The sequence below is a fragment of the Etheostoma spectabile genome, chromosome 19 (genome assembly GCF_008692095.1).
Source record: "Etheostoma spectabile isolate EspeVRDwgs_2016 chromosome 19, UIUC_Espe_1.0, whole genome shotgun sequence".
Taxonomy (NCBI): Eukaryota; Metazoa; Chordata; class Actinopteri; order Perciformes; family Percidae; genus Etheostoma; species Etheostoma spectabile.
Genome location: NC_045751.1, coordinates 17,398,599 through 17,409,284, shown reverse-complemented (window position 1 = coordinate 17,409,284; position 10,686 = coordinate 17,398,599). Strand labels below are relative to the sequence as shown.

Sequence of the window (10,686 nt, the reverse complement as noted above, 5' to 3'; positions counted from 1 at the left end):
CCTTTGTACTGACTGACTCGCTCACTTCCTCCTTCCTCTATACAGTAGCGCCCATATATGGTAATGCCTTCAAGAAGAAATTTGTCTGTAATTCACATATGTCACACTCTCTCTCTGGCTCTAACACACACTGGTCAAGTGAACTCTGCTCTTTGAAATAAATGGAAAAGTAGTTAACCTTCTTGACCCTTGGCAAGTAGTTTGCAATCACTTCACTTCATCTTAAGTTAGTTAGAAACTAGACAACACGCTAGTGTGATTGTGTGTTTCAACTCGCCTACAACAACTGTGGTGTGGCTCAACATGCAACACAATGGTGGGTTGGGCAGAAACCAAGATCCTCCCAAATATTTAGTGAATTATCTTGGCAACTGGTGGCAGCAGGCAGCTGGACTTAGTGGAACACTGGCTCATTTGTCCTTAGAAAGATCAACCACTGTGACACAGGATGGTGGGCAGTGTTCAGAGTTAACTGGCTATTACTGCTTCCATGGACCTGAGTACACCACCTTGGGAAATAATAATCATTTTCTAAACTAAATGATCAAGTGAGAAAATATGCTGTGGATTAATCATTCATGCTAATAATTATTAGTTGAAGCCCTAATTTTCTTTTCTCAGCACTTGCATCATAGGTACAATAGGATATTGGTTCAGTTGTTGCATAAATACCAGGGTGTCTTAAATTAGATAGCGATTGGTTCAGATCTGTCGAAATGTAGTTCCCTGTGCATGCTTTCCTAGTGAGGTATCCTGTTAGTTACTGTAAGTACACAACATCTTCATATTAACTTGTTAGATGTTGATGCATCTGGCAGAGCCTCTGACCAGTGTGTATCCCAGGCTGCAATGAAGCGCCATACAGCCTGAGCTGGTCTGAAGAGTCTGTGATCTGTCTGGAATGCAAAGACAACTCTGGGGGGGGGGGGAAGCTGCCCTCTGATGTCAGCACAGTTCACATAGCAAAGCAGAGGAGGTCCATTGCCCAGGAGTATAGCCTCAGTCAAGAATGCAGCTAAACGATAAAGAGATGAAGAGGGAAGGGGTTTGAAAAGAGAAATAGAGAGAATAGTTGCTTGCAGTGTTGTGATCTAGCTGGAGAAGGGACACAGCGTTCAGTCTAAAGAGGTCAGAGGGCGACCAGACCCAAAAGCTAAAAGCTTAGGCAGACCCACACATGCACCTGACCAAATTAGGAGAAAGGACTCGGAACATAGAGAGCTTTCTCAAAGAAGAGCTTTTCACTTATTTTTCATAGGAACCAGCTAGGAAATGCAAGTGGAACACCAGTCTCAACAGCTGGTTTAGCCAGAGACACTGCTGCCACTGAAAAACGCAGTGACAGTAACCGCTAAATGTTGTGGATCTGTTCAAGTTGTCTGGTTTTGTGTAATGCTTTTAGTCGTTTGCTATGCCTCATTGTTTTCAGGAGAGTGTGAGTACAACACAGTGTGTCAATCTAGTATTTTTACCCGAAGACCAAACTGCATGCTATTTAAAATACAAACTAGAGTAACTTTTCTACACACATAGGCACACATTCATGCTCGTACTTTGCTCATATTCTTGCTGCAAATAATAAAGGCCTATTCCAGTGATACAGGATTGCGCTTACAGTTAGGGGACTTGTGAAAGACAGATTAAAAAGGATTTGAAGGCTGAGATGAGGATCCTACACTCCATAATGCAACCTAAAGTTCTCACACATTTCTTTTTGCCAACCAGTTAAAACCATTCAAAACAGAATCTGAAAATTCATCTAAAACACAACCGTCACAGCAAGTTAGCTGGTGCGTTGCCACCTTTTGTGGCTGTTGGTCAAGTGGTTGCCAGCTTGACAACCAGGCATCCGCTTTTGGTTAACTATATTTAATAAAATATAATTAATTAATAATGAAACAAGGAGAGAATGGCTTGCAATTTAATTTCCCATCCCTCTCAAATAGGGGTGCAACGGAGCACAAAACTCACGAATTGGATCCCGATTTTGAGTCACTGATCGGATCAATTTTCGGATTTAAAAAAATGGAATTTAAATGATTATTAAAAATGTAATAATAACTTTTAACAATAATTACTTCTTTCACCAGTAAGATGCTAGCCTGATGTGGTCCTACTCAGATTCTAGTCAGATTATGATTTGATTTGAGTCGAGCTGAGACAGGCCGGTTGAGGATTTTAAAATGAATGCGCTGTCGATATCTTCTATAACTGACGCAATGGCGGAATCTAAACATCTCAATTCTCCAGCGGTAGCCACCTTTGTTGTAAACCAATTCAACCCAAGCACATTTTGGTGACGTGGTTGATTACATAACTGTTGATCATCTCTCCATCATTGTTTAAAGTAGAGATGTTCTGAAACCGGTATCGGTATGGCCTCCGATACTGCCTTAAACACTGGTATCTGTATCGGGAAGTACTGGAGTTTATGGACCGATCCGATACCACGTAATAAAGAAAATCTACCTTAAAGTAGTTTATTCATGTTCTTTTTCCGTTATAACTCAATGTTAAACTGGATAATAAAAGAAAGTTCTGTGGCGTTCATGTTTCACCAAGAGTTTAACTTGAGCCAGGCCAATAACAAAGATAGAAATCGCATCCATACAGGGATAGTAGTATACAGTTGTTAAAACATAATAAAATATACGACGCACTGGTATCGGATCAGTACTCGGTATTGGCCGACACGCAAGTCCAGGAATCAGAATCGGTATCGGAAAGCAAAAAAAAGATATTGGACCATATCTAGTTTTAAATGCAGTTTTAAAGCCACGGGCCACGAAACAGTTGCCAATTGACTCAATCTGGTTGCGAAGGGCCATCCTTACTGTCGAGCCCTGGTAACAATTAAAGGTTTAATTATAATTTTTTCCCTCTATTTTAGGCCTAAATCTGATTTGAACCTGTAGTATTTTCTGTGCATGTAGCAGCAGGCCTCGTGTAGTCTCTGTTGTTAGACGGACTAGATGTTAGTATGCCGGGGCGGGCTGGCCAAGATGCCACTTCACCTGCAAATCAGTAGCAGCAGCAGCTGCAACAACACCTTCCCAGGCTGGAAATTGGTCTTGCTGAGTTGCCATGGTGATCAGATGTGGTACAACCTTCCGTTCCCCCTCTCTCTATTGTTATCTCTTCCTTCCTCTTCACTGGGGAAGCTGCAGTGCAATGGTGAAAGAGTGAAAGATGCTGGGATACCTCCCCACAAGCCTGTGGTGGTACCATCTGAAGTCAAGGTCACTGTGTGTGTGTGTGTGTGTGTGTGTGTGTGTGTGTGTGTGCGTGTGCGCGTGTGTGTGTTTTTTCCTGGCTCTGTCTTAACTTTACCATATGATGTAAGTGGATCTTCCCAGGCAAGTGAGACTGTCCTATATTAAGCCTGTTACCACCAAGCAGTTCGGTTCAGTTCCCCATGCATTAGAGAATAAATGTTATTGATAATGGGATTTTGCGTTCCTTTGTCAAAAGTTGTGGATGGAACAAATAGAACCCTTCCATACTTCCCGTTTTTACTTATTTCTCTGTTGAAGGGTACCCAGCACTCTGATCCGATTCTAAAAGTTGGAGACAGAAACACAAGAGTCCACGATTGGTGCAGACGTTCCTCTGCATCCTTGGTGAATATAGGGAAATACAGAAAGATGGATGAAGCAGTAAGGAATAAAAAATAAAAAATGTTCAGCTTGTTTCTCAGCGAAACAACCACGCTTACATTTAAGAGTCTGTGATGGAAACGGAACAGATCTAGTGCTTAGGCACATGTCCATACGGGTTCCATGCGGTCTAAAGCTACTATAGCAAAAGTGTTTGATGGAAATGTGGCTTTAGGCCTCGTTGTCTGTCAGCTGAGCCAGCACAGACCTGCAAACGCCTCATCCCAGAGCTGAAAGGGAGTGGTGTGAAATCACCGTCCTGACAGCCGACACACATTTCAGTGGACACACACAAACACTTCTTGGCGCTCACTGTGGGATATGTTGTGCATAAAGACCAATAATACACAGTGTTTATATTTCCAATCCAAACCACTGAAGGATTTTCAAGAGCATGATGATACAGCACGATTCTGGCTCAGGCTTCAGTTTATTTGAGCCGGTGAAATTGTACCTTTGCACAGTCTAAATATAGCCCTGGTCATCCTGTTCAGGTGGGGCGTGTGTGATGGCAGGTTGTGCATGGTGAGACAGACGGGCAGAGCAAGTGTTTATTGCCCAAGGTCTCCAGGCAGAAATAATAATAATAATAATAATAATAATAATAATCTTTATTTGTAGAGCACTTTTCAACAACAAGTTAAAAGTGCTTTAACAAGTACACAAATACAAAAGCATAAGAACATTAAAAGACTAAAATACAGTTAAATATAAAATTTGTAAAATACAATGAAAATAGAGGGGTAAAAATAAAGTCAAATAAGATCGGGAAAGGCTCTCCTTAAAGTGTGTTTAAGAAGCGACTTAAAAGAGTTCACTGACTCAGCTGACCTGATTTCTCGGGCAGGCTGTTCCAGGCCTCGGGGCCCTGACAGCAAACGCTCTGTCCCCTTTAGTTTCATTCGAGACTCTGGAACAGATGCAGACCTCTGCCCGAGGATCTCAAGGTGCGTGCTGGTGTATATGGTAATAAAAGGTCAGAGATATAACAAGGCGAAAGGCCATGAAGAGCTTAAAAGTGATCATAGAATTTTAAAACATACTGGGAGCCAGTGCAATGAAGCTAAAACAGGAGTAATGTGATATATTCTTTGTTCTGGTTAAAAGCCTGGCAGTGAGTTCTGGACAGTCTGGAGTCGATCAATAGATTTTTGAGTTAAACAGGTGAAAAGGCTATTGCAATAATCCAGGCGTGATGAGATGAAGGCGTGTAAAAGGGTCTCGGTGTCTTTAAAAGTTAAAATAGATCGAATTTTAGCTATATTTCTAAGTTGATAAAAACATGATTGAACAAGTTTTGTGATGTGCTGCTCAAAATTATGACTATCAAACCAAACACCGAGGTTCTTTGCCACGGGCTTAATGTAGTTTACTAGCGACCCGGCAGATGGCAGTATTTGCTTTGCCATTTGCTGAGACCCGATGACGAGGATTTCTGTTTTGTCTGAGTTCAGCTGGAGGAAATTATTTGACATCCATTTTTTAACTTCACCAAGGCAGTTGTTAAGTGAACTCAGCATTCCAGGGTCTGAGGATCTGACAGGTAAGTATATTTGTGTGTCATCAGCATAAATATGAAAAGAAATGCCGTTTTTATGGATAATATGTCCAAGGGGAAGCAGATACAAGGAAAACAAAATGGGTCCTAAGACCGACCCCTGAGGCACACCATATTTAACTGGACTGAACGAGGAGACATAGTTATTTACAGACACGCAAAACTTCCTATTTGTCATGTATGATGAAAACCATTCTAGAGCAGTACCAGAGATCCCCACCCAGTGCCTCAGTCTGTCTAACATGATGCTGTGATCAATGGTGTCAAAGCAGCACTGGGTCCAGAAGTACAAGGACCGAGCACATGCCTCATCAGCAGACATTAAAGGTCATTGGTGACTTTAAGCCAGGCACGTCTCGGTGCTATGGTACTTCCAAAACCAGACTGAAATTTTCAATATTTGTTATTTTCCAGTACAGTGAGCAGCTGTTTGGACACGTTCTTTCTAAAATCTGCAATGAAAGGCAGTTTTGAAATTGGTCAAAATTATGTGGGAGGGAGGGATCTAACCCAGGTTTCTTTAAAAGTGGGTTCACGCAAGCCGTTTTAAAATAATCAGGGACACAACCAGTAGTAGGGAGCTGGTAAAAATTTTATCAAATGGGCCCAACAGATCTATCACTTTCAGTAAAAATTTTGAAGGTATTACATCAAGTGGGCTGGAGGACACTCTCATTTGTGATACTGTTTTTTAAAAGCTCAGACAAGTCGATGGGATAAAACTGGTTAAAGCTGTCTTGTTGCTGGTGAGGAACTCTGAGTAATAAGCCGCGGGGTAATCGAGGCTCTGATTGACACACATTATGATAAAATGAGATAAAAACAAATCACAGTCATCATATTCCAGCTGAGGCACAAGGAGGGGTTGGGTTTACCAGCTGATCCACAGTCTTAAACAGAAACCTGGGATTGTGTTTATGTGTAGTAATGAGTTCAGAAAAATAGTGTGTTCTCGCATCCTTAACCATGTTATTGTAGTTAGTTAATAAATCCTTCAGACTGAGGTAATGGACTTGGAGACTGGATTTTTTCCATCTGCGCTCTGCTTTCCTGCATTCCCTTTTTAGGCTGCGAATGCTGTCATTTATCCAGGGTTGCTTCCTAGCCTTAGACGTAGGCCTAACCTTTAGAGGAGCAGTAATATTTAGTGAAGACAAGCAGATATGGTTGAAGTGATCAACCATATTGTTGGTGTTAGAGTCAGACAGGTGTTGGCTTTGACTCTTAAAGGATGCGCAAAATTTTGAAACACTTTGTTCATTCAAAAAGCGAGAAGACACGGAGCTTGGTGAGATGGCATGAGTAACAGGCAAATTGCAGCTAAAAACAATACATCTGTGGTCAGATATGGTCATGTCCACTAATTCCACAGAGGAAATGCTGACACCCAGGGTAAAAATCAAGTCCAGTGTGTGACCACGATTATGTGTTTGCTCTTTGACATGTTGTTTGAAGTTAAAAGAAGTGGCCATATTTAAGAAGTTAGTTGCATTAACATTATTGGGGTCATCAACATGAATATTAAAATCACCACAAAGACCAATTCTGTCATAATTTAAAACCAGATTAGATAAAAATTCAGGAAGTTCAGATAGAAATCTTCCAGGTGGTTTTGGGGGGCGATAAATTATAACAAATAAGATAGGTTGCAGCCCTCACCTTAAGAGTAGAACTTCAAAGGAGTTAAATTCATCACAGCGTACTTGATGACATTTTGAATTTTTCCTATACACGGTCACTAGCCCACCACCACGACCACTGACCCTCGGTTGACTAAAACAATCGTATTGAGGCGGACACAGTTCAGATAGCTGGGTATAGTCATTAATTTGCAACCAGGATTCAGTTAAAAACATAAAATCTAGATTTGCAGACAAGATAAAATCATTTAAGATAAACGTTTTACTCGAAAGTGATCTCACATTGAAAAGAGCCATTTTAAATGAGTTTGTTCTGGGTACAGGAGTTGGTGCAGTTGTCCTAATCCTTGAGAGATTACTGATATTTCTTTGTGGGATTTGCACATTTCGGTTTACTGGTCTGTGCGTGGTGATGACAGGAATAGAAGTCTTTGGAACAGCGCTGGGGGCAGACGGCTTAACATGCCAGCAGGTGGGGACAGTTTTATGTGGCAATGATGAAGAGATGTGTTCAGTGAGCGGTGGTGTGTCCAGGTGTTTTGCATAAAAGATTAGTCATTCAAGGAAGTCGTGAAATAGCAGTCATGTTGCACATGTACACACACAAACGCAAACACAAACACACACACACACACACACACACACACACACACACACACAGTGTTATCAATTTAAACCTGGATGTTAAATAGCGTCAGAGCTGCAGGAATCCCATAGTAACGCTAGGGCCGGATACCGAATTCAATACTTTTTCGGCACCGACTGAATTGCCTCTGAAGTATCAAGTATATTCAAAACCTGAGGAGTAAATCTCATCACAGTCAGTGATCCAATAAGCATGCCGCATGCTTCTATACCAAGACCTATAATGTATGTGATTGGCTGTATAATGTTACACGTCGTAGAGGAACGCATGGAAAAATTCTACGTTACACAGAGACAGGACCCGCATATTAGGAGCTGGAAAATGAATAATAAGCTTTGTGTTGTAATGTAATTTTTTTTTTGTTTTATAAAATTGGTTTGTTTAGGAACCAGTATCAAAGTCACGGTACCGGTATCAAACATTTTTGAACGAAAGCCATTTTTAACCAACACCTTTCATTCACACTCTCCTGCATGCTTCACTTCTTCCCCTTTTTTATATATATATATATATATATATATATATATATATATATATATATATATATATATATATATATATATATATATATATATATATATATATATATATATATATAAAAAAAACTCCTGGCTGTGGAGCAGCAGGATCCCTCTCACCCTGTCTATTTGATTTACCTATTAAGTGGCGTTTGACGCCTGCTAGGGTTTCCATCATGCTGCTGCGGTGTCATCTGACAGCTCTGGCCCACTTCTGTGGTTTACCAAGCAGAAGAAAAAGAAGAGTTGTCTGTGATGCTATTACTCATCAACACACTGGGAATATATAGGGCAGTGGCAGAACATGGAAACACTGCAGGAGAAGTTCAGAAGGCAGCTATGTAGGGTTGTTGTCAGTGCTGGTTTGCAATCATCAGCTTTAAGTACAGATGCCATACTTTAATATTAAAGTTTTAGGACATCAACAGATTTCTAGAGGCCAGTAAGCATCTGACTAGCAGAAATATTGTTCATAAATAGTTTCTTTATATTCAATCTAAGGCTGCAACTAATGATTATATTCCTTATTAATTTAATTTGCTGATCATTTTCTGGATGAATCCATTTTTTTTTTAAATTTTTTTTTATTTCAATCAAATGAAGTAAAAAATCAGCTGACCTCATTTATCAAGTTTTTCCATTTTTCTTACATGACAGTCTTGTGTCCATTTATTAGAGAAAGACATGGATCATGGCCGCTTCTTGGCCACTGTGACATCCTCATTCTCTTTGCCTCAGTTACACAACAGGAAGTGTTCTCCAAAACACACCCAACAACATCAGCAATGCCCACATAAGCTATCTCCATCCTCTGCCTGTTTACACTACCTCCCATTCAGTATTTTTTGGGAAGTCACCCAGTGGGAGATGATGTGTGCAGTTTTGACAATCAGGGAACAGTTTATGCCTGAAAGCCTGGATCACTCTGTTGATGATGTTCATGCCTCTTGAAAACACACACAGTTAGTCTTTAACCCTATTCCATTCCTCCTCCAGTGCGAGGATGTCGTCCAGGGAAGATTGTCCAGATGACGGAGGCTGAGGTGCGCGGCCTCTGCATCAAGTCCCGGGAGATCTTCCTCAGTCAGCCAATCCTTCTGGAGCTGGAAGCTCCGCTCAAAATCTGTGGTGAGTAACCTCTCGCGTGCCCTTGTTCTCCCAAACTGTAGGATGTCTTTTCGTTAACCTCCTGCCCCCTCTCCGTCCTCCAGGCGATATCCACGGACAGTACACAGACCTGCTGAGGCTCTTTGAGTATGGCGGCTTCCCTCCAGAGGCCAACTACCTGTTCCTGGGCGACTACGTGGACAGAGGGAAGCAGTCCCTGGAGACCATCTGCCTGCTGCTGGCGTACAAGATCAAATACCCCGAGAACTTCTTCCTGCTCCGGGGCAACCACGAGTGTGCCTCCATCAACCGCATCTACGGCTTCTACGATGAGTGTGAGTGCACCCTGCTCTCCTAAAGTGATACAGAAGCGGAGGGTTTCATTTTCGGTATCTTCGCCATGAGGCCTCCTGACTCACTATCTGGTTGGGGTTGCAGGTAAACGCAGATTCAACATCAAGCTGTGGAAGACGTTCACCGACTGCTTCAATTGCCTGCCCATCGCTGCCATAGTGGACGAGAAGATCTTCTGCTGTCACGGAGGTATTCACGTCAACAAACGGGTGATCATTACCCATGTATCCGGCTGATAGTTTGCACAGTGCGATTTGTAAAAAAAAAAAGAAAAAGCGGGGGGAGGATTTTGGATCATGCACAACGGAACAAAACATGTAAGATTTAAATCCCCCTTCCAATACCAAAATATTTTTGTTTTCGATGCCTAAACTCAACTGTCGGCGCCACATGACGCTCATCTTTTCTGGCTAAACTCCACTACCTCGGCCCCTGAAAGGACCCCTGTCATCTGGCGGCGCCTGTAGCCGGCTCACAGTCACCTGCTGGCTGCTAGACAACTGCCGCTGGTAGCCGGCACCCCGCAGCGCCATAGGTGCTCACTACAACCAGCAACTGCTGCTCAGATTTTATCGTTCTATGGCACTATAGATTGTTCACGTTACAGCGCTTTACTTTAAAATATTTCTATTTTAGGTATATAATATATGGTCTATTGCTGAAATAGCATTGATCAATTTCAGGGGGGGAGGGCTACATTTCGTCTCAACCGGGGATAAGAATAATTCAGCAGAGGCAGGGATCTGTAGACTAGAAAAGGGAAAATTCCACGTATCTCCCCAGGAGAATCACACCCTGGTAGTTTGTACTGGGAACACTTTATTCAGACATGAGTGTTTGTGTTTTGATATCGGTCCTCAGGGCTTACTGTAGAGCTGTCTGTCAAAACCTATTTGTCATTCTTAACGTGCGATGTGGAGTATGACAGATAAAATTCAGGAACCTTTTTTTTTTTTTATAAGCTTTTGGTATTTTTGATTGACTAATCTGACTTGAAGTAAATGGGTCAAAGCACATAGTATTACTGATGTGTGTTAACACCTACCCAGACACAGGTGGGAATTTACACGGTGATGGTTTTGTGTCGTCGTGTTGCCCACAGGTCTCTCTCCCGACCTGCAGTCTATGGAGCAGATCAGACGCATCATGAGACCCACAGACGTGCCCGACACAGGTGGGTCAACACACACACACACACACACACACA

The 10,686-nt window shown here is 41.9% G+C and overlaps 1 protein-coding gene across 1 annotated transcript in view; it reads left to right on the top strand.

Annotated features, from left to right (window-relative positions):
- LOC116707200 (serine/threonine-protein phosphatase PP1-beta catalytic subunit) overlaps positions 1–10,686 on the top strand; it is a 26,683-nt gene that overhangs the window by 11,360 nt on the left and 4,637 nt on the right. The window contains exons 2-5 of the mRNA XM_032544481.1: positions 9,015–9,146; positions 9,230–9,460; positions 9,564–9,668; positions 10,582–10,653. Of these exons, the coding sequence (XP_032400372.1) occupies positions 9,015–9,146; positions 9,230–9,460; positions 9,564–9,668; positions 10,582–10,653 (540 nt within the window). The remainder of the gene's footprint in view (positions 1–9,014; positions 9,147–9,229; positions 9,461–9,563; positions 9,669–10,581; positions 10,654–10,686) is intronic.